Genomic DNA, 24,889 nt, shown 5'->3' with positions numbered 1-24,889 from the left:
AGAACGAACAACTTGTGAGTGCACAGTTGCTAGATGGGGGCATGACAGGGGTTCCAACACAGAATAGGAGGTACTTTTACCTGGGCTTTTGAAGAGCAGTTAATAAAGGGGCTATTTACAAAGGAATGAGCAAGACAAAGGGAGGCAACAGGGATGGTGGTGAGAATTGCAGTGGGATATAGACACCCAGGGACCAGCATAATTAGGAAGCTAGGGCTGAGGCAGAGAGGGAGGAAACAGTGTTCCAGGAGTCCAGTGCAGTTAGCCTATGGAGGTAGGATCATTGACAGGATAGAAGCTATATTTATGAAGGACAGAGGTTCTGACAATACTGTTGGGAAACAGTGGAAGAAATCTCCTTGGGTCTCTTCCTTCACTTCCCTGGTCTTAGTCTCCCCTTGGTTGAAACCAACCAGCAGCTAGAGAGCAAGGGAGACCAGCTGGTTGGGGCTAGAGAATAGAGCAAAACAGAGATGAGAATGGATTGGAGGTAGGAGATCTTCAGAACAATGTTGGAAGCTGATAATTCAATCTATTATAGGTACACACAAACATATGCTTCTTGTGTCCCAACTAAACATAGACATTTACAGAGAGAGTTGTTGGCATGAAAAGGAGAGTTGAGGAATCCTTCAAGGTCTAGAGTAAGAGTCTGGATAAGATGCCCTGAATTCCACATAGTCAACTTACCAGAATTGTGGTGACGATGAGCGTGCGGTTGGCGAGAGAATCGGTGATATTATTGGACCTGTCTTTGTTGCCATCTGTCATGTTAAGCCCACTGTTGGAGTTCCAAATCCCAATCTACACAGAACACATTACATCAGAGGCTGCTGGCAGTCAGTGATGGCATTTATGCTAAAGAGAGGTCCCTGGTACACCAGGAATAGGCACAAAAGCTCATAGTCTGGGAAGAGGACAACAGGGCATCACAATGGAAGCTACTAAATATGGGAAAACAAAACAATGGAAGAATGAGTGTGTGGATGGAACAGAAAATTTGTGCTATGTGGAGTGGAGTAGGGGGAGGTCCTTTTGTTTTTAATTGATTAAGTTCAATGTTCTGTTTTAAATTAAGAATTTTAAAATGAGTATTGGATTTGTATTTGTTGAACAACTACTTATATGCCAGGGATTCTTCTAGGCATTGGAGGGCATAGCAGTGAACAACAGAGATAAAAATTTCTTGTGGAGCTTACATTTTATTGATACAAACCTTGTGTTACCAAAGTATTAATATCAATGCCTTTAAAATGTATAAGAAATGGGATGGAAGAGGCAGGATGGATAGTGGAGAGATCAGGCATCTAAAAGGGAAACGTAAATAGAAGAAAAAGTGTGGATGAGCAGTAAAGTAAGTTCTAGGCCTATTTTACTGGAGGAGCCAGTTCTGGGTCGGGGTGCCTCTTGTGAAAACTAGTAGTACTCTGTTCATACCTTCCTTGTACCTCTGTTCTGGACCTTCTTCTATTATTATCATCTGTTTACCTGTCTTGTTTGTTCACTTGACCATGAATGCCTTCAGTGAAGGTATTCACTTTTATTGCTTATTGATCTTTCTATCTATCACAGAACCAATCATTGTGTTTGGCAGTCAGTGAAGCCCATTGCTCTTTTCAGAAATAATAAGCCAAATTTCCTCCAGTGGCAAAGTCATTCCTGGGTTATAAGACCTTGTAGAAGTATATTGATTTGTTTTGCCTCTGGGGACAACCTAGGAAAAGAGCCTCAAAGAATCTAGCTCTTTGTCTGAAGCCTTCTGTAGGCATTTACTGCCAGCCTAGTGAGATGGGATGCAAAAATGGTTGTGGTGTGATATTGGACAAGATACTAAACTTTCTGAGCTTTTGTTTTCTAACTATAAAATATTTAATAGGGATGCTGAGCAGATCAAATGAGTAGATGCATGTGAAAGTGTTGGTATAAGCACTGCACAAACATTAATGAAGGACATCTGAATAACTGCCCCAGTAATTTTTTTAAGCTTGTCCTGTTATGAAAGAACTTGGAATTGTTAGTGAAATGTTTTTGAAATTTATAAGCTGGTAAAGTAAAGGAGCTATGAAAAACAGGGTCAGTTTAGGAACACCAACACTTGGACATACTTTGGGATGGACAGGGTAGACCTATGCTTGATCTCTAAATATACTCTTCCAATGGGAGGACACTGGCTGGCTGGACAGCGTATGAGCTTTCCAGATATACTCTTTTCCAGATTCTAATTTTGCAATTTACCAGCAATGTGACTGTGGACAAGTTAATTAACCCTGTTGTGGCTCAATTTCCTCACTAGCAAAATGGAGACATTAGAGCTTTCCTGATATTTAAATAAAATTTTACCTGTAGGAATGTTAGGCTTCTTTCCTTTTCTATTTATTTACTTTGATTTACTGCCTAAATGCAGCAGCTGAAAATTCATTTAGCTTGACAAGTATTCTTTTTAGAAATATAAATTCTTTGAGGAAGTTGCAAGTACTGTATCACACATTCACACATTGGTGTGAACTATTTCAGTTTCACTGTCTTCTTTCTATACTTAATTAGAGCTAGTTGGTTGGTGACAGAGGAGACAGGTCTAGATAAATGGGGGTTTGTGGTAGATTTTGCATTTGAAAGTATTCCATCCTGTCTATAGCGAGGGTATTAGAGGTAGGATTAAGCTGTAGGTTAACACCTTTAATAACCATTCAGTCTTTCCAGGATCAAGAGCGAAGTTCATCACTTAGAATGCATGCAACACATGTCTGCTGATTAAAGAATATTTTCTTTGTCTGACTTTAAACCCAAGAAAGGGGGACAATATTTTCTTTCCTCTCTTCTAACCTCCACCCCTACTCTCACATTTTGGGGGCAGGGACCCTCGCTTCCAGGAAACATATCTCAGGCTAGCCACAACTGGGAATCTATTGGTTTTCATCCAAAGCTATGCTTTAGGTTGTGAACAGTTGACTTCTAACTCTATGAAGACTGTGTTTAAATTGGGCCCTGGCTGTGCTTTTAATTAAAGCTTGACTTAGGCACTGGGGAGAATGGAACCTAATTTTTAATTAAGTATTGAAAGGTGGAGAAAATAACTGTGTTTTTAGCCAATTTGTTAAGTAATGAAATGTGTTCTCTGTAACTCTTATTTCTATTAATGTCAAGTGTTTAAAGGACCTAAACTAATATTTGAATGACCTTGCAACATCACTCCCTTTTAAAATACAAACTTGAAATTGTAGACAAATACACCCCACAGCTTAACATCTGGCTTTTTTTCTTTTATTAACCTCACTAAAAGTGTGGAAGGTCAGATATCATTGCTGATGTAGTTCTAATCAAAGGTGTCCCAAAGTCCTATTCAGTGTAGACTTTCCTCCATAAAATAAGAAAACGGAGATTATTTTTTCCTACTATCTGTATAACAGAAGTTTCCTCAAATCTAGACTAAAAGAGTATCAAAATATAGTAATGATCAAGCTATTCCTGGGAAGTGGACAGTGGAGTTTGGAGTACATATGGAGTTTGAATGACCTCAGCCTTCTATTTTCAAACCTTTTAATCAGCAAAGCAGTAGAGTACGTGTGTGTGTGTATGTGAGTGTGTGTGTGTGAGTACATGTGTGTGTGTGTGCGTGCGTGTGTGTGTGTGTCTTTTAAACCGAAGTTGTGCACTGACTTTACCTGTTAATTGAAGTAAATGAACACGTGAATGAAGGTCTCTTTCTGAAAAAGCAAGATCCCATGATTCATGTATATTGGGGGGAGGGACACAGTTACCCAGATGCCAGGGTGTTTAGCATTTCAGTCCTATTCTCTGACATTGGAGGAGGGTTTCCAGGAAGCAGAACCTCAGTTTTCAAATTGTAGCAAAAGCAGTCAGCAGCAATTCACCAGTGAGAAGTAGTGGATGGTGGACCAATTATTTGTGGGGAGGGACACTCAAAAGTGAAATTATCTGGCCCTGCCTTCTTTCACTTTGGAAACTGGCATGAGGGAGCAGCCATATATTATCTCAGACAACAGAGGGAAGCATTTGAAAATGAGTGCCCAAATGCCAGTAAGCAAACTTTTTTAAAAGAGGTAATGCACCAAAAGGATGCTCAGAGAGCAACTAATATCTGTCTCCCAAACCTGGTATGTGATTCACATAAACTCAAAATCCAAAATTGCAGAGTGAAATAAACGAGCATCTAGGGGAAAAAAAAGGTGTATCTGTTTCGTATATCATGAGCTTTATGAACACATATTTTTAGTGATGGGTTTTGTAAAGGCTGCTGTATCCGTCTTTTGGAAAGAATTTCAGGCAGACTATTCTCTACTGAAAAACGTCAGAGTGCAGAGAAGAACTTTTGGAATTTGAAGACAATCGGGGTGAATCCTTCTCTTGTAAGATGGAGTCTTGTAAGGAAAGGTCAATGTGTTTGTTGGGTCTCAATAGGTCTCATGTGCTAGCACTCAGGTTACTGTAAATTTTTGATGAGCAGGCATAACACAAAACAGCACACCACAGTGTATACAACTTGCAAAGTGGGCAATGATAGGTCAGCAGGAAGGAAGAGGCACAACAGCATGGAGGAAGGAGGAAAGCCAAGAAGTGCAACCCTGGGAAGTGGGGGTGATTATTGCAGTTTAGTGACAAATAAAGGACATTCCCCTCCTCTGAGTAAAATTTCAGGGCTTGGATTTCATTCCCCAGGATATTTGGTTTGAATTAATTCAACATTACATAAAGTGCCTGGAGTCTCAAGCTGGATTAGTGTAATAAGCTTCTTTCTGGGTGCCAGTTAGGTTCATCTACTTATTAGCAGAGAAGAGACAGGATTGCCTTCCCTGTGTCTTTGGTAGCCTGATTGACTGAAGATTAAAACAAGGTTATTAAACCTGTGCTTTTTTAAACTTAAAAGCAGGACATTTTGGAACTCATCTGAGTACTACCAAAAGGGAGACAAGGTTTTTGACTACAGGGAGAAACTGTTTACAATTTCTGTGACTTAACTGATAATTCAAAAGATGAAAGTGAACCTGACAAAACTGTTCAAGTTGAACAGTAATTTAAGGTCCATCTGTCAATCAACAAATAGTTTAGCAAGTGGTTTTAGAGAGAGAATGAAAGACAATGTTTGCATATCACTGGGACATTTTCCTGATCTGAATGTTTGTAATGTCTAACATTTGCTTCTATAATAAATCTGTGCACATCCTTTGACAGCATGATACTAGGTGTTATGATTTACAAGATAATCTCATTTCCCTTTCAAAACCTCTAATGTTTTTGTCTTCTGGAAACTGGGGTTCTAAAACAAATTGCAAAACAATATGCACTGACAAATTTTGCTTTACTGCATAAGAAAAGATAGTACGTAAGAAAAGGGAATTTCTAAAAATGGCTCATATTTTGTGGTGGTGACATTGAAGGAGATGTCCCAGCCCTTCTGAGCCTTAGCCTATCTGACTAGTCTGATGGATCAAATCTATTGTTTTTATGCCCCTTAGGGAAAAATATTTAGTGATTCGAGAAAGAATATCAATGGCTCAGTGTCTGCTTCTGTTGCAGTTACCTGCTTTCAGTCCTAACAGGGGTGGATCCTACCTGGGAGAAACAAAAATAATCTAGGGGGAAATATTTAATCCATCATTATTTAATCCATCTCAAGCCTGTTTCAATTCACAGGCAATGTTGTTGAGAGACAACATATTCAATCATTCCCATTCTCCCTTTATATGGAATATCGCCTCTAAACTGCAATTGGAGAGCTACTGGTCTGGGAAAACTGGAAGGATGCAGGTTTTTCCTTTGGTATTTCCCACCCCACTCCCAGATTTCCTGCAGTTTTTGTCCATGTACAAACCTTCTTCCACACTTTATATAAGTGTTTAGACACTTCGCCAGCAACCTTGGTTTTCAGAGGGAAAAATAAAAATAGCACTTAATTAAAATGGAGCATGGAAGTCAAAAAGTATCATGGTGTGTAAGTGTTCACAGCATTACATTCCCCACCCATTATTGGGAATCTTGTATCTTAATTCAATATAAAGCCTGAGAATAGGTATAGTAAAGAGATGAACCAAGTACTGGGTCCCACAGAAGTTACTTCTACTAGGTGGTGCAACCTGATTTTCACTTTTCCTTTTGCACACCAAAAAAAGGTCTTAAAGTTCTTTTGAATATGCACATACATGCTGCAGAGTTAAAAGGTCTTCATCATTCCTTAAGAAGACATGTTAAAGGCATTTATAAACAGATTAGTCAATCAACCAACACACACACACACACACACACACCACACACACATTATTCCTTAGTGAGAAGAAGGTGTACTTAATGACTTATTCTTTGATTAGGGGCTTCTGTGTATTAGAAGTTTGAGTGAAAGTGAGAAAATAGGCTTTTTCTAACAACTTTCCCTATGGACCCTGCAAAAGACTGACATGAAAAGATTGGCCATTTCCTCCCTTGACGCCTGAGAAGGATAGGTTGGCTTCCCCCATTGCTTTAAGGTTCAATCAGCCTTCTCAGGAATTGAGCCCAACTCACCTGAAGAAAGAAATGTTATTGCAAACAATGAAGAGATAAAGAAACAAATTGAGAAAACACTTTCACCTAATTCGATTTTGATTTTTTTGGGAAAACACCAAAGAATGTGCATAATATTGACGTGTATAAATAGCTGTAAAAGCATAACAATAGCTTCATCTATTTCATCACACTTCTGAGCCAAAAAGATGTTTCTTTAACAGCTTTTGTTCCCTCTTCAGTTCTGTACATTAAATGGAGTGGAGAGGGAGAGAAAAGCATGTATAGAGAAGCAGACATTTTCTTTAAAAAATATATTATAGGCTTTTAGTCCATAACAATATTATTTTCTTTCCTTGTGTTCCCTGTAGCCCAAATTCCACATCCATTATGGAGGCTAGGTTGATGCCTTGTGCTCTGTCAGAGCATGTTAACCTAACAGACAAGGAAATTAGAGTGAAGAAGCCCGAGAGACAGACAGAGAGACAGAGAGAGGAAGAGAGAGGCAGAGAGACAGAGACACACAGTGAGAGAGGAAGAGAGGAGATGAAGAGAGAGGGCATTTTTAAAAGGGGAAACCTGCGTGACTAGTGTGAACTCTCAAAGCTGTGAACTAATTATTTTCCTCAGACATTTCAGCACTGGTGGTCACCTTTTACATTCAGCCTAATTAATCTTTGTTTATTTTAATTAAGCTATTTGGGGGTGAGGTATAGTTAAGACCTTAAAAAAATGATGTGTCTCAGTTAACAAAATCAACAAAACAGAAATAGAAACCTTATCTCATTTTAAAAATCAGCGGAAATATTTCAACTAAGTAAAACTGATTGTTCCCAAGGCCATTCTTTTACATTAAGCTTTTTGTCCCCTACAGTGAAGAAAATGTTGACTTATAGAATTTTGGTGTTCAGACAGTTGTTCTGGGGGCTTCAAAATCTTTTTTTTTTTAATGTTCTAAAGGGCAAAGTCTTCACAGTATAAGTGTTAATTATCCCAATGCATAGCTGTGAATATGAAAATTAGTGTAATAAAGAGGAGGCAAATTATTTTGTTATGATTATTATTAATTAAATAGCTTACATTTGCATTGCTCTAAATAGTAACAAGAATGGAACGCAAATCATTGAGAGGTTGAGAATTACAACTAAATAAGCCTAAAATCAGAACTCAACATTAAAATACATTTTTGGGGCATATTTCCTCCTAAAATTAGGGACACAAAGTTAGTCTGCTTCAGTAAGCTTTTTCTATCCTACTTTATTTTGTCCCTCTGTCACCAGTCTCAAAATGGAGTAAAATTAAAATTCATTTCTAAGTAACCCTTGGATGCCATTCCAAATATAAATCACTGACAGCTTCTGATTTCCCAAGTCTACACTCAATTTCTTAAAACCTTTGAGAGATGAGGCTAATGCCATCCACGCCTAAGGTTATATATATGTAATAATATAATGATGTTGGTATATAAACCAAGCACTATATAACCATTAGCATTGCTATTAATAGCACACACAACTTAAGAATCTAACACATCAACATCTATCTGCATATCAGGGAGAGAGATCTAGAAAACTGGACATAAAAGAACATGCTGAGAGAATCACTTTGTCATTCCCCTACTTGTTTGTGCAAGTAAAAATGCATAGCGGTGCTTTTTTTTTAAATTTTCAAATTTATTATCGAGGAGGTTACCTTTTCAGTTCCTTCCTCTTTGAGACTAATAATGTCCAGATCAAAATCCTTCCTCAAGCCATCGGTTTTATTGAAGGTGATACGCCCAGTCAAGCCATCCCACTGAGCCTATGAACAAAAGGAATGTGGCATTACTGTTTAACACTTATCATAAACCTAACACCATTAAAACTGTAATACCTCAAATTCATCACAGTATCCAATTATTTGGTTTCATCATGGTGTTATAAACCATTGTGTTGGTTCAGTAACTTGATACCAGAACACTTCACTGTTTTATTAGCACTCATTTATTTCGTCAGTTCTAACATTTTTAACATCAGTCAAATCTGTAATAGTGGCACTTTAAATGGGGAGTTTGGAAAGAATGACTGTAAAATGGTCTGCACATGGAGTAAACAAAATCTGGGAAGTCATAATATTCAGCTTTCCAAGGTCAGTCCAAATACTTTTCAAGGTGCTTCTCACAGGAATAACTCCTTTTTTTTCTATGTGAAAAGGATATAATCCAGGGATGTATTATAAAATTTTTAGTGTGTTTGTGATTTAGTCTCTCCAAAGTCATTTAGGTGTTATATTACTTTCCTGTGGCTGATGTAGCAAATTAATACAAGCTGGTGGCTTAAAACAACAGAAAGTTAGTCTCTCACAATTCTGGAGGCCAGAAGCAGAAGTCCAAAATCATTATCACTGAGTGAACTCAAAGTGCCAGTGGGGCCATGCTCCCTCTGCGAGCCCAAGGGAGACTCGGTTCCTTGCCTCTTCCTGCTTCTGGTAGCTGCCAGCAATCCTTGTCTTGTGGTTGCATCACTCCAATCTCTGCCTCTGTGATCACTTTGCCTTCTCCTCTTCTTGTTCTGTGTAATCTCCTCTACTTCTCTCTTATAAAGACAGTTGTGATTGCATTTAGGGCCCATGCAAATAATCCAGGATAATCTTCCCATCTCAAAAATCCTTCATTTGGAGTGACATCACCAAGACGGTGACCTAGAATTTTCCTGGCTTCCCTCCTCTTCACAAGGAGAAAATTAACTACTATTCAAGGACAAGACACTACTGAGAGTATCCTAGAACATGGGGGTGAGGCTGAAGCATCACCACCCGCCCTCCCCCCACACCACAGAGACCAAGAGAAACTGCATTAGAAGGTAAGAGAAGTGGCTACACGTTGACGGCATTGCCCTTTTCCCAGGCCAGCACAGCAGCACACAGAGAGGTCTCCCCTGAGCTTCTGGTTCCTCCAGGGGGAAAAGAGAACCCAGAGGAAAACCAGCTCTCCCAGAGTTGTGGGTAACATTGCAGGAGCCCCTACTCTGATCTCGCACCTCAGGGATTGTTGGGGAATCTGTGGGGCTGGACCACTGGAAATCTGACTGTGATGGAGATGCAGGGAGGTGTTCGCAGTGACTACCACACGGATCTTGGCAGACCAAGTTCATTCCTACAGCTCCCAAGTAGTAATCCTAACCAGAGGCTTTACTTATCTGGAAAATCTAGTTGGAGGTACATTCTGACCAGAGAACTAGGTAGAGTATAGATCTACTTGATTCAGATCCTCAAATGAGGAGTTTTGCCAGCGTTGAAGCCTGGTTTGCCCACATCCAGGCAAGGAGCTGAATCACAGCCCCACCTGCTGTGAAGATTGTCTTGTGACCCCATCTGACCAGAAGGGCTGGAGACAATTCCAGGAAGCTATGTGATCCAGTGGCACACGAACCAAGAGGTGAGCAGAGCCAAGAGTTTTCAGAGCAAAGCCAGTGGCCCTGTTCAGTTAGGAAACTTGTAATGTAGGTCAGCTTCAGTTAAGACAACAAATAGCTTTACCGGATTTAGAGTTGCTTGTCCTGCTGTGCCTGGACAAGGAATCTAATTCATAGCTCTACTCATTGCTGAATACAGCCTTCATCTTGTCTGGACAGGGAACTGAACTGGAACACACAGAAATATCCCATCCAACAGCCTTACATACAGTGGTACTGGAACAGAAAGCAGAGCTTATGGCTTTCCCAGTCTGCAGAGCAAAACTGGTGGCCTCACCTGACCAAGGAATCAGTGCATACTCTTTGAATCCCCAAATAATGAGGGGGAACCCAGGCCCTGGGTCTCATCGTGCTGTCCTGCCAGGGCAAGGAAGCTAATTTGTAGCCCCATCTACTACTGTATGTAGTACCTAGTCCCAACCTTCTAGTAAGCCTTACCAGAGAATCCAGGCAACAATGGAGCCCATCCTGTAGCCTTACTTGGGTAGGAAACCAAGCCAAAAGTCCCATCCAACTGTTCCCAGACAGTGCCACAATCCTCATCCTTGTCCTTAGAGCTTGAACTCTTGCTTTGCCTCAGAATAGACCATAATAGCAGCCCCACCTGCCCAAGGACATTACCAGAAGACATACCCAGAAATTTAAACTAAGCTGACTGGTCAAAAACTGTTTTTGCCAAAGCAGACTTGTAAAGTCTGGAAGAAGAACCCAAATACTCAAATGTGTGGATGCCAATGTAAGGAATCAAGTATCACAAAAAAATCAGATCAATATGACACCAGCAAAGGAAACAAATAAAGCTCCAATAACTAAAAAATGGGGATCTGTGAACTGTCAGACAAAGAATTCAGAATAATCCTCTTAAGCAAGTTAAGTAAACTATAAGAAAACACGAACAGACACTAAATGAAATTAGGAAAACAATGCATGAACAAAATGAGAAATATGATAAGGAAATAACAACTATCAAAAAAAAGGGAACAAATCCAAACAAAACAAAAAACCAAACAGAAATCCTAGAGTTGAAAAATGCGATAACTGAACTGAAGAATTCAGTAGTTTCATAAGTAGACTTGACCATGCAGAAGAAGGAAGGTCTGTAAGATAGGACAGTCAAAATTACCCAGTCAGAGAAGCAAAAAGCATTTTTAAAAAGTGACAAAATCCTATGGGAATTATGGGACACAGTGAAAAGAAACAATATTTGCACTGTGGGAATCCCAGGAGGTAAGCAGAAAGAGAAAGGGACAAAAAGTATATTTAAAGCAATAATGGCTGAAAACTTCCTGAACCTGGGGAGAAAAATGGACATCCAGATAAATGAGGCTCAAAAGACCCCAAATAGGTTGAATCCAAATAGGACTCATTATAATTAAATTGTCAAAAGTCAGAAAAAAAAGATTTTTTTAATGAGAGAGAATGTTTTATTTTATAGATACATAACTATGGAATATAGATTTTTTACATTATATGTCTGTATATATATATTATAGTATATATATAAAATATGGTTATATACACACATACATTCAAGACAACACTTTTAGTGGTTCTGATAACATAAAGCACAAAGATTTAAAATAATATTTGAATAATTACAAAAGTTTTCATACCAAACACAGTGCAGATGACTTATGGAAACACTTTCTAAGAACACTCATTTTTACTGATTCAATCTTTTCAAACATGATCTCAACCAATACAAAGAACTTAATAATGATGTATATAAATCACTATAAATGTACTCTAATTTGATCAATAAGGCTGTCAATTCAAAAAAATAACAATATTCATTTTCTTCCTCCTGGAAATAGGATTCTCTTCAGAATGGTTTATTATTTATTGGTAACTTTCATTATCTTATGTTCAAGTTATACTTAAGAATTAAATAACTATATTGAATTTGTATTTTTCATTTTTTGTTGAAGTATTGTTGATTTACAAAATTATACTAGTTTCTGATATACAACAATGATTCAGTATTTTTATAGATTATACTCCATTTAAAGTAATATCAAAACAACGGCTATATTTCCCTGTGCTGTACAATATATCCTTGCTACTTATCTATTTTAAACATAGTAGTTTATATCTCTTAATACCATACCCCTATCGTACCCCTTCTCCCTTCCCTTTCCCCACTGGTAACCACTAGTTTGTTCTTTATATTTGTGAGTCTCTTTCTGTTTTGTTATATACATTATTTGTTTTATTTTTTAGATTCCATGTATAAGTGATAATGCAGAGTATTTGTCTTTCTCTGTCTGACTTATTTCACTAAGCATAACACCCTCTAGGTCCATTCATGCTGTTGCAAATGGCAGGATTTCATTCTTTCTTATGTCTGAATAATATTCTTTATCCATCCATCAGTTAATGGACTGTTATGTTGTTTCTCTATCTTGGCTACTGTAAATAATGCTGCTATGAATATTGGCATGCATGTATCTTTTCAACTTAGTGTTTTCCTTTTCAAAGAATTTTAAGAACAACAAGAGAAAGAGAGAAGTTACACACAAGGGAAACCCTGTAAGACTATTGGTGGATTTCTCAGGAGAAACTTTTCAGGCCAAGAGAAAATAAAATGAAATATTCAAAATATTAAAAGAAAATAACTGTCAACCAAGAATTCTATTCCTGGTGAAGCTGTCCTTCAGAAACAAGGGAGGAATAAAGACTTTCCTGAGCAAATAAAATCTGAGGAAGTTCATTACCACTAGAACTGCCTTACAAGAAATGCTAAAGGGAGTTCTTTGAGTCGAGAAAAAAGAATGCTAAATGTCATAAAAACATAAAAAGATGGATGTTAGCTGAATCTACTGTGGTAATCAGTTCATAAGATCTGTAAACCAAGCCATCATGCTCTTCTCCTTAAACTTATACAGTGATGTATGACAATTATTTCTCCAAAAATGGGGGCAAAAAGATATATGAGAGAGGTGATCTCTCTCAACCATGTGAGAGCAAGAAGGCAGCCATCTGCAAACCAGAAAGAGAGGTCTCACCAAGAACCCAAAATTTCTGGCACCCTGATCTTAGACTTCCAGCATCCAAAACTATGAGAAATAAATGTTTGTTATTTAAAGAAAATGTCCATCGACAGATGAATGGATAAAAAGATGTGGTACATATATACAATGGAATATTACTCAGCCATAAAAAGGAAAAAAATTGGGTCATTTTTAGAGATGTGGATGGACCTAGGTAGGGACTGTCACACAGAGTGAAGTAAGAAAGAGAAAACCAAATATCGTATATTAATGCATATATGTGGAATCTAGAAAAATGGTATAGATGAATCTATTTGCAGGGCAGGAATAGAGACACAGACATAGAGAATGGATGTGTGGACAGAGGGAGGGGGTGGGATGAATTGGGAGATTGGGACTGATGTATGTACACTGCCATGTGTAAAACAGATAGCTAGTGGGAACCTGCTGTGTAGCGCAGGGAGCTCACCTGGTGCTCTGTGGTGACCTAGATGGGTGGGATTGTGGGTGGTGGTGGTGGGAAGGAGATCCAAGAGGGAAGGGATATATGTATACATAGTTGATTCACTTTGTTGTACAGTAGAAACTAACACAACATTGTAAAGCAACTATACCCCAATTTAAAAAAAAAAAAGAAAAAAGAAAAATCCTTCATTTAATCACATATGCAATCTTTTTGCTGCTGTTGTTATATAAGGCAACAATTGCAAATTCCAGAGATTGGGACATGTATATCTTTGGGGGGAACCACTGTTCAGCCCACCACATGTATCAACATCATTTGAGGAATTAAAAATCACAGTAGTCTGCCCTTCACAGAACAGACATTGGAGATCTTTGGTAGTTTCATTAAATAAAAAATAGTGGCCCTAGAGGGTCTTGAGCTTCAATCATTAGGTGATTCTTGGTAAGCTTGCCTATTTGAGTTGACTTACAAATGAGATAAAAGAGAACTCAGTCCTTTGTATACACTTAGCTATTTTCCCTCTCCTGACTTTACCAAATTCATCAGATATGTGTAAGATGTGAAAAAGATCCTGAGAGCTACACTATATCCACAGTGTTCACACCATGTGTGTATGTTGAATATATTTACCCATTTGGTCAAGAGGCAGAAGCAATGCAGTGGAAAAAGTATGAGTTTATCACAGAACTGCTTTTAAATCTCTGAAGTATGACTTCAGGAAGGTTATTTAACCTGAATCTGGTTTATCTCAGATTTCAGTGTTTATCCATGCAGGGTTTTTGAGAGATTTAAATGGCACTTAACACAATTCTTAACACATTGAATACATTTAAAAGTTTAACAGTGATTATTTTTATAACTATCTCTTATTTTCCTTCCCCACGTTCATAACTCTAGAATTTGGTTTTTATTACCTCCAATGTCAGTACTCATATGTGTAGTTTTTTTCTGGTCTCTTCTGTATTTCATTTTACAAAGCAATATCAGATTCATTGTCCTGAAATGCAATTTCATACTCATGCAATTTCCCTCAACACATAAAGTACATACTGAGTTTATGTCACCTATAAATGAGTCTAAAACTTGACTTTACATTTGCAGTTGTAATGGTTAATTTTATGTGTCAACTTGACTGGGTCATGGGATGCTCAGTTTTCTGGTTAAGCATTATCTCCAGGTGCATCTGTGAGGGTGTTTCCATTTGAATCAATAAAGCAATTGCCCTCTCCAGTGTGAGTGGGCATTATCTAATGCAATGAGGGCCTGAATAAAACAAGGAACAAAGAGGCAGAGGAAGGGAAACTTTGCTTTCTCTGCCTGACTGCTAAAACTGGGACTTATACCATTGGTGCTCCTGGATCTCATCTTCCTGGCGCCAGGAAGTATCTGGGAATACAACACCTAGTGGTTTATAGTTTAGTCAGAAAAAGCACATTAATGTATTTCAATGAAGCACCCAAGTGTGAGGATAAAAATTCGCACATAGTAACTAAAGAAAGAAGTATGGATTGTACTTATCCCATCTGCAAGGAAAAAAAGAGAGCCAGTGACATGTTCCTGGAGGAAAGAATACCTGAAGTCTCAAAGAATGAGAAGTTAGTTGACCAAGCAAAGACTCATAGACTGAGTAAAGGCATGAAACACAAAATAAATTATGTTTGCCATGGATCCATCATGTGAGGTAAGGAATGATGAGAAATGAGCCTGGGAAGGAGAGTAGGTTTCTGTTCATAGTGGTGTTGTGAATCATATTAATGTGCTTGGACTTTGCTCTATAGACATTTGGGGATCATTGGAGTGTTTCAAGCCTAGGAGTGTCATGGTCAAGTGTGCATTACAGGAAGATCATTTTGTCAGGATTGAGGAGGATGACTCAGAGTAAGTCAAGATTGTAAGCAGAAGGATTGTAGCAGGTAGTTCTCATAGAACAAAATTTATGGAAATGTATTCTCATGTCTATGTATGAACATAGGGACAGCATAGTTCCTTCATCTTCCTGTCCCAACAACTTGTACACCATGAAGTATTAATAGAATGAGTTCCACAGCAGGATGGACAGAGTTTCTTGATGAAAGCATTGCTATTAAAGTTCTCACATAAAGAATATGTTATGGAACCAACTTGTCAGGAACCAACACAATTAGAACAAAACTAACTATTTTCTAACTACCATTCAGATGGAATGGATATCATGACAGAAGTACACTTTATCACTTGATAATACTGGAAGTTAAATCAAATTAATGTCAGGAAATGACATTACAACTCTCACCTAAGCAGCTTATATGGTCAAACTAGATGTGAGTGCTGTGACACATGTAGAGAAAGGCTTTTTATAGATCCTAGAACTTTGCTTTCAGAGGTTATTGCCAATGGAAGCCATAATGCTAAACATTAGCACCAGCTTTAAAAAAAAGAAGGCATATTTTTATGGTCAATAGTAAAACCTGTTGTTACACTTTCTGAGATATAGGTAATCGCATTCTCTGCATTGGGACAAAAATAAATAAATAAATATCAAAGGAAAGTAGGGAGCATCCTCTTGTGTATATTTAAGTACATCTCCTGATACTGCAATTTCCTTTTCCTCCTCATCATACCTCAGTCATACTTTTTGTATGCAGGTCACTCTTCTTTATTTTGCAAGTCAAAGGCTGGCTTCATAGGTTGATGGGTTAACTGAGAGCTGCTAAATAAGCTACTGCATTCAGGTTATAGCATTTGACTGAGAGTGGAGAACAATTTGTCTATGACTTTGGTTCAGTGGAAACCTCTACTGGGTTAAGGGTTTGAACTAAGCCAGTTTTCAAATCCCTTCTTCATGCTTCTAAAAATGTGCAGTTCTAACCCTCTTCCTGATATGTTTGGAAAGAAGTAGTTATCTCCATTAAGTTCTATAGGATTTTCAGGAAGCTTTTTCCTAAAGGCAACTTTTCCTTCGTGGGGGTCATGCTGTGAGTCAATTTGATTGTCCAGAGTTTATGGAGCTCTCTGAAAATGTACAGAAATTGGTAGCATTTATCTCTTGATGTAGCATATAGCTCATAGCAAGGTCTTAAAACCCAGGTCAGAAATCCAATTTTATTTCCACTAAGTGTGTCTACTGTGTCCCTTTGTTTGGATGCTGTTGTGCTGGTTTTATTCTTGGATTTAGTGTTCCAATCACTAGTGAAGAGTAACTCCCACTTCCTGTTTCTCTCCCCTGCTCATCCAAGTGGTAAAAAGTCCCCTTTTCATGCTCTAACAATGCTTCTTTTCCTGCCTCAATATCTACAAAGACACCCTGCCTGGTCCTTTACTGAACTGAAATATCTTTTGACCTTCGAAATCAGGTTTCCCTAACTGACAGGATTACCTCTTTCTTCCTCCCAACCCTGGATGAACATTTTGCATATGTTCTTTCTTCAAAAGCTAATTGTTGATAAGCTTTTATGAAATCACCAATACATTACTGATCAGGGTGAATAGACAATGACTAATTCCTGGATATGATGAATAAGGTCCAGAAGGAATCCATTTTCTGGGCCAAGGCTGAAGCATACACAATTTAGATAATGATATATAATTATATTAGTCATAATTATAATTTGCTTGCCTTATGTAGAAGCATTTGCACAGAGGACAATTATAGTATACTTAACTGAAAACAATACTTAAACTATTGTCCCTATTTTAGGAAATAGCTTTAATTTCTACTCTGTATTAGACCTCTTGACAAGAACTGCTTAATAGCAAGTGAGTCAAATGGTGTGACTTTCTTCTCTCTTATCAGACACATAATTTGATGGCCAAGAGAAAAAAAAATTAAGAGATAAAAGAAGAAAAATAAAAGTTTTCATTAATGTTTCATTTGTATGCTCTTTCCCAAGATGCTATTTATGGTCCAAATAAAATATATATATTTTAGAATTGAGGAAGTAAGTAGCTAGCATTTAACTCTAGGCTCTTGTAATAGTCAGATTTATTTATTTAATTTTGGAAATTTATTTTATTTCTTTGTTATATAGCAGGTTCTTATTAGTCATCTATTTTATACATATTAGTGTATACATGTCAATCCCAATCTCCCAATTCATCACCCCCTTTCCCCCCTTGGTGTCCATACGTTTGTTCTCTACATCTGTGTCTCTATTTCTGCCCTGCAAACCAGTTCATCTGTACCATTTTAGGAGCCTACTTTTTTTTTTTCATTTTTATAACATCTTTATTGGAGTATAATTGCCTTAAAATGGTGTGTTAGTTTTTGCTTTATAAAAAAGTGAATCAGTTATACATATACATATGTTCCCATATCTCTTCCCTCTTGTGTCTCCCTCCCTCCCACCCTGCTTATCCACCCCCCCAGTTGGTCACAAAGCACCAAGCTGATCTCCCTGTGCTATGTGGATGCGTCCCACCAGCTATCTATTTTAAGTTTCATAGTGCATATATGTCCATGCCACTCTCTCACTTTATCACAGCTTACCCTTCCCCCTCCCCATATCCTCAAGTCCATTCCTTAGTAGGTCTGTGTCTTTATTCTCATCTTGGCCCTATTCTCATCTTGGCCCTAGGTTCTTCATGACCATTTTTTTTTCTTAGATTCCATATATATGTGTTAGCATATGGTATTTGTTTTTCCCTTTCTGACTTACATCACTCTGTATGACAGACTCTAGGTCCATCCACCTCACTACAAATAATTCAATTTCATTTCTTTTTATGGCTGAGTAATATTCCATTGTACCTATAGGCCATATCTTGTTTATGCATTCATCTGCTGATGGATGCTTAGGTTGCTTCTATGTCCTGGCTATTGTAAATAGAGCTGCAATGAACAATTTGGTACATGACACTTTTTGAATTATGGTTTTCTCAGGGTATATGCTCAGTAGTGGGATTGCTGGGTCATATGGTAGTTCTACCTTTAGCTTTTTAAGGAACCTCCATACTGTTCTCCATAGTGGCTGTATCAATTTACATTCCCACCAAGAGTGCAAGGGGGTTCTCTTTCCTCCACATCCTCTCAAGCATTTGTTGTTTGCAGATTTTTTGATGATGGCCATTCTGACCGGTGTGAGATGATATCTCATTGTAGTTTTGATTTGCATTTCTCTAATGATTAATGATGTTGAGAATCCTTTCATGTGTCTGTTGGCAATCTGTATATCTTCTTTGGAGAAATGTCTATTTAGGTCTTCTGCTCATTTTTGGATTAGGTTGTTTATTTATTTATTTTTTTATATTGAGCTACATGAGCTGCTTGTAAATTTTGGACATTATTCCTCTTTCACTTGCTTCATTTGCAAACATTTTCTCCCATTCTGAGGATTGTCTTTTTGTCTTGTTTATGGTTTCCTTTGCTGTGCAAAAGCTTTTAAGTTTCATTAGGTCCCATTTGTTTATTTTTGTTTTTATTTCCATTTCTCTAGGAGCAGGGTCAAAAAGCATCTTGCTGTGACTTATGTCATAGAGTGTTCTGCCTATGTTTTCCTCTAAGAGTTTTCTAGTGTCTGGCCTTCCATTTAGGTCTTTAATCCATTTTGAGTTTATTTTTGTGTATGGTGTTAGGGAGCATTCTAATTTCATACTTCTACATGTACCTGTCCAGTTTTCCCAGCACCAATTATTGAAGAGGCTGACTTTTCTCCATTGTATATTCCTGCCTCCTTTATCAAAGATAAGGTGACCATATGTGCATGGGTTTATCTCTGGGCTTTCTTGTTCCATTGATCTATATTTCTGTTTTTGTGCCAGTATCATACTTTCTTGATTACTGTAGCTTTGTAGTATAGTCTGAAGTCAGGGACCCTGATTCCTCCAGCTCCATTTTTAGTCTAAAGATTGCTTTGGCTATTCAGGGTTTTTTGTGTTTCCATACAAATTGTGAAATTTTTTGTTCTAGTTCTGTGAAAAATGCCAGTGGTAGTTTGACAGGGATTGAAATGAATCTGTAGATTGCTTTGTGTAGTAGAGTCATTTTCACAATGTTGATTCTTCCAAACCAAAAACATGGTATATCTCTCCATCTATTTGTATCATCTTTAATTTCTTTCATCAGTGTCTTATAATTTTCTGCATACACGTTGTTTGTCTCTTTAGGTAGGTTTATTCCTATTTTATTCTTTTTGTTGCAATGGTAAATGGCAGTGTTTTCTTAATTTCACTTTCAGCTTTTTCATCATTAGTGTATAGGAATGCTAGAGATTTCTGTGCATTAAATTTGTATCCTGCTACCTTACCTAGTTAATTGATTAGCTCTAGTAGTTTTCTGGTAACATCTATAGGATTCTCTATGTATAGTATCATGTCATCTGCAAACAGTGACAGTTTTATTTCTTTTTTGATTTGGATTCCCTTTACTTTTTTTCTTCTCTGACTGCTGTGGCTAAAACTTCTAAAACTATGTTGAATAATAGTGGTGAGAGTGGACAACCTTGTCTTGTTCCTGATCTTACTGGAAATAATTGCAGTTTTTCACCACTGAGGACTATGTTGGCTGTGGGTTTCGCATATATGGCCTTTATTATGTTTAGGAAAGTTCCCTCAATGCCTACTTTCTGGAGGGTTTTTATCATAAACCGGTGTTGAATTTTGTCAAGAGCTTTCTCTGCATCTATTGAGATGATTGTATGATTTTTCTCCTTCAATTTGTTAATATGGTGTATCACATTGATTGATTTGCATATATTGAAGAATCCTTGCATTCCTGGGATAAATCCCTCTTGATTACGGTGTATGATCCTTTTAATGTGCTGTTGCATTCTGTTTGCTAGTATTTTGTTGAGGATTTTTGCATCTATGTTCATCAGTGATATTGGCCTATTTTCTTTCTTTGTGACATCTTTGTCTGGTTTTGGTATCAGGGTGATGGTGGCCTCATAGACTGAGTTTCGGAGTGTTCCTCCCTCTGCTATATTTTGGAAGAGTTTGAGAAGGATAGGTGTTAGCTCTTCTCTAAAGGTTTGATAGAATTCACCTGTGAAGCCATCTTGTCCTAGGCTTTTGTTTGTTGGAAGATTTTTAACCGCAGTTTCAATTTCAGTGCTTGTTTTTGGTCTGTTCATATTTTCTATTTCTTCCTGGTTCAGTCTCCAAAGGCTGTGCTTTTCTAAGAATTTGTTCATTTCTTTGAGGTTGTCCATTTTATTGGCCTAAAGTTGCTTGTAATAATCTCTCATGTTCCTTTCTATTTCTTCAGTGCCAGTTGTTACTTTTCCTTTTTCATTTCTCATTCTATTGATTTGAGTCTTCTCCTTTTTTTTTTTTTTTTTTTTCTGGTACGTGGGCCTCTCACTGTTGTGGCCTCTCCCATTGCAGAGCACATTCTCCAGCTGTGCAGGCTCAGTGGCCATGGCTCACGGTCCCAGCCGCTCCATGGCATGTGGGATCTTCCTGGACCAGGGAACGAACCCATGTCCCCTGCATTGGCAGGCAGAGTCTCAACCACTGCGCCACCAGGGAAGCCCCTCTCATTTTTTCTTGATGAGTCTGGCTAATGGTTTATCAATTTTGTGTTTCTTGTCAAATAACCAACTTTTAGTTTTATTTACCTTTGCTATCATTTCCTTCATTTCTTTTTCATTTATTTCTGATCTGATCTTTATGATTTCTTTCCTTCTGCTAACTTTGGGGTATGTTTGTTCTTCTTTCTCTAATTGTTTTAGGTGTAAGTTTAGGTTGTTTATTTGAGATGTTTCTTATTTCTTAAGGTAGTATTGTATTGCTCTAAACTTCCCTGTTAGAACTGCTTCTGCTGCATCCCATACGTTTTGAGTCATCGTGTTTTCATTGTCATTTATTTCTAGGAATTTTTTGATTTCCTCTTTGATTTATTCAGTTATCTCTTGGTTATAAAGTAGTGTATTCTTTAGCCTCCATGTGTTTGTATTTTCTACAGATTTTTTTCCTGTAATTGATATCGAGTCTCATAGCATTTTGGTTAGAAAAATACTTGATATGATTTCAAATTTCTTAAATTCACCAAGGTTTGATTTTTGACCCAAGATATGATCTACCCTGGAGAATGTTTCATGAGCACTTGAGAAGAATGTGTATTCTGTTGTTTTCGAATGCAATGTCCTATAAATATCAATTAAATCCATTGTGTTTAATGTATCATTTAAAGCTCGTATTTCCTTATTTAATTTCATTTTGTATGATCTGTCCATTGGTGAAAGTGGAGCATTAAAGTTCTATACTATATTGTGTTACTGTCAATTTCCCCTTTTATTATTGTTAGTATTTGCCCTATGTATTGAGGTGCTCCTATGTTGGGTGCATAAATATTTACAATTGTTATATCTTCTTCTTGCATCAATCCCTTGATCATTATGTAGTATCCTACTTTGACTCTTGTAATAGTCCTTATTTTAAAGTCTATTTTGTCTGATATAAGAATTTCTACTCCAGCTTTCTTTTGATTGCCATTTGCATAGAATATCTTTTCCATCCCCTCACTTTCAATCTCTGTGTGTCCCTAAGTCTGAAGTGGGTCTCTTGTAGATAGCATATATATGGGTTTTGTTTTTGTATCCATTGAGCCAGTCTATGTCTTTTGGTTGGAGCATTTAATCCATTTACATTTAAGGTAATTATCGATATGTATGTTCCTACTCCCATTTTCTTAATTGTTTTGGGTTTGTTATTGGAGATCTTTTCCTCCTCTTGTGTTTCCTGCCTAGAGAAGTTCCTTTAGCATTTTTTGTGGAGCTGGTTTTGTAGTGCTGAATTCTCTTAGCTTTTGCTTGTCTGTAAAGATTTTAATATCTCCATCAAATCTTAATGAGATCCTTGCTGTGTAGAGTAATCTTGTTTGTAGGATTTCCTCCTTCATTACTTTAAATATGTCCTGCCACTCCCTTCTGGCTTGCAGAATTTCTGCTGAAAACTCAGCTGTTAACCTTATGGGGATTCCCTTATGTGTTATTTGTTGTTTTTCCTTTGTTGCTTTTAATGTTTTTTTTTTTTTTTTTTTTTTTTGCGATACGCGGGCCTCTCACCTCTATGGCCTCTCCCATCGTGGAGCACAGGCCCTGGACGCTCGGGCCCAGCAGCTATGGCTCACGAGCCCAGCCACTCTGCGGCACATGGGATCCTCCCAGACTGGGGCACGAACCCCCGCCCCCAGCATTGGCAGGCGGACCCCCAACCACTGCGCCATCAGGGAAGCCCGTATTTAATTTTTGATAGTTTGATTAATATGTGTCTTGCCATGTTTCTCCTAGGATTTATCCTGCATGGGACTCTCTGTGATTCCCGGACTTGATTATCTATTTCCTTTCCTATATTAGGGAAGTTTTCAACAATAATCACTTCAAATATTTTCTCAGTTCCTTTATTATTCTCTTCTTCTTCTGGAACCCCTATAATTCTAATGTTGGTGCATTTAATGTTGTCCCAGAGGTCTCTGAGGCTGTCCTCAATTCTTTTCATTCTTTTTTCTTTTCTGTTCTGTGGTAGTTATTTCCACTATTTTATCTTCCAGGTCACTTATCCATTGTTCTACCTCAGTTATTCTGCTATTGATCCCTTCTAGAGAATTTTAAATTTCATTTATTGTGTTGTTCATCACTGTTTGTTTGCTCTTTAGTTCTTCTAGGTCCTTGTTAAACGTTTCTTGTATTTTCTCCATTCTATTTCCAAGATTTTGGATCATCTTTACTATAATTATTCTGAATTCTTTTTCAGGTAAATTGCTTATTTCCTCTTCATTTGTTAGTTCTGGTGGGTTTTTACCTTGCTCCTTCATTTGCTGTGTGTTCTTCCATCTTCTCATTTTGCTTAACTTACTGTATTTGGGGTCTCCTTTTCGCAGGCTTCAGGTTCGTAGTTCCCATTGTTTTTGGTGTCTGTCCCCAGTGGATAAGTTTGGTTCAGTGGGATGTGTAGGTTTCTTGGTGGAGGGGACTAGTGTCTGTGTTCTGGCAGATGAGACTTGATCTTGTGTTTCTGAATGGCAGGCCCTCTTTTGGTGGTGTGTTTTGAGGGTGTCTGTGGCCTTATTATGATTTTAGGCCACCTCTCTGTTAATGGATGGTGTTGTGTTCCTGTCTTGCTAGTTGTTTGGCATAGGGTGTCCAGCAGTGTAGCTTGCTGGTCGTTGAGTGAAGCTGGGTCTTGGCATTGAGATGGAGATCTCTGGGAGATTTTTGCCAGTTGATATTATGTGGTGATGGGAGGTCTCTTGTGGACCAGTGTCCTGAACTTGGCTCTCCCACTTCAGAGTCACAACCCTGACACCTGGCTGGAGCACCAAGAGACTTTCATCCCCACAGCTCAGAATAAAAGGGAGAAAAAATAGAAAGAAAGGAAGAAAGAAGGAGAGAAAGAAAGAAGATAAAGTAAAATAATATAAAATAAAATAGTTATTAAAATAAAAATAATTATTAAGAAAAAAATTTTAAAAAGTAATAATAATAAAAGAAGGACAGATATAACCCTAGAACAAATGGTAAAAGCAAAGTTATACAGACAAATCATACACAGAAACATACATATACACACTCACAAAAAGTGAAAAAGGGAAGGAAATATACATATATCTTTGCTCCCAAAGTCCACGTCCTCAATTTGGCATGATTCGTTGTCTATTCAGGTATTTCACAGATGCAGGGTACATCAAGTTGATTGTGGAGATTTAATCCTTTGCTCCTGAAGCTGCTGGGAGAGATTTCCCTTTCTTTTTTGGTTCGAACAGCTCCTGTGGTCTAGCTTTGGATTTGGACCCACCTCTGTATGTAGGTCACCTGAGGACGTCTGTTCTTCTCTCAGACAGAACGAGGTTAAAGGTGCAGCTGCTTCGGGGGCTCTGACTCACTCAGGCCGGGGGGGGAGGGAGGGGTACGGATGCGGGGTGAGCCTGTGGCATCAGAGGCCAGTGTGACATTGCAACTGCCTAAGGCACACTGTGTGTTCTCCCGGGGAAGTTGTTCCTGCATCACGGGACCCTGGCAGTGGCGGACTGCACAGGTTCCCAGGAGGGGTGGTGTGGAGAGTTACCTGTGCTTGCACACAGGCTTCTTGGTGGTGGCAGCAGCAGCCTTAGCACCCTATGCCCATCTCTGGGGTCTGTGCTGATTGCCACGGCTTGCGCCCATCCCTGGAGCTCCTTTAAGCAGCGCTGTTAATCTCCTCTACTCGTGCACCAGGAAGCAGAGAGGCAAGAAAAAGTCTCTTGCCTCTTTGACAGCTCCAGAATTTTTCCCCGACTCCCTCCTGGCTAGCTGTGGTGCATTTGCCCCTTCAGGCTGTGTTCATGCCGCCAACCCCAGTCCTCTCCCTGGGATCCGACCAAAGCCTGAGCCTCAGCTTCCAGACCCCGCCCACCCTGGCAGAGGATCAGACAAGCCTCTCGGGCTGGTGAGTGCTGGTCAGCACCGGTCCTCTGTGAGGGAATCTCTCCGCTTTTCCCTCCACACCCCTCAGGCTGCACTCTCCTCCACGGCTCCGAAGCTCCCCACCTCCGCCACCCACAGCCTCTGCCTGCAAAGGGGCTTCCTAGTGGG

General features: G+C 38.4%; 1 protein-coding gene across 9 annotated transcripts in view; it reads right to left on the bottom strand.

The window, feature by feature from the left end:
- Positions 1–24,889, bottom strand: part of GRIK1 (glutamate ionotropic receptor kainate type subunit 1) — a 446,198-nt gene that overhangs the window by 48,637 nt on the left and 372,672 nt on the right. For 5 of the 9 annotated variants that reach the window (XM_060099768.1, XM_060099772.1, XM_060099775.1 and 2 more), the window contains 2 exons: positions 8,188–8,295; positions 691–804 (listed from right to left, as the gene is read on the bottom strand). In XM_060099768.1, coding sequence (XP_059955751.1) covers positions 691–804; positions 8,188–8,295 — 222 coding nt within the window. Of the gene's footprint in view, positions 1–690; positions 805–5,830; positions 5,876–8,187; positions 8,296–24,889 lie in introns of all 9 variants that reach the window. The other 4 variants (XM_060099767.1, XM_060099769.1, XM_060099770.1 and 1 more) reach the window with 1 other exon arrangement.

Source organism: Mesoplodon densirostris, chromosome 5, assembly GCF_025265405.1.
Source record: "Mesoplodon densirostris isolate mMesDen1 chromosome 5, mMesDen1 primary haplotype, whole genome shotgun sequence".
Lineage (NCBI taxonomy): Eukaryota > Metazoa > Chordata > Mammalia > Artiodactyla > Ziphiidae > Mesoplodon > Mesoplodon densirostris.
This window is presented reverse-complemented; position numbering and strand designations above follow the sequence as displayed.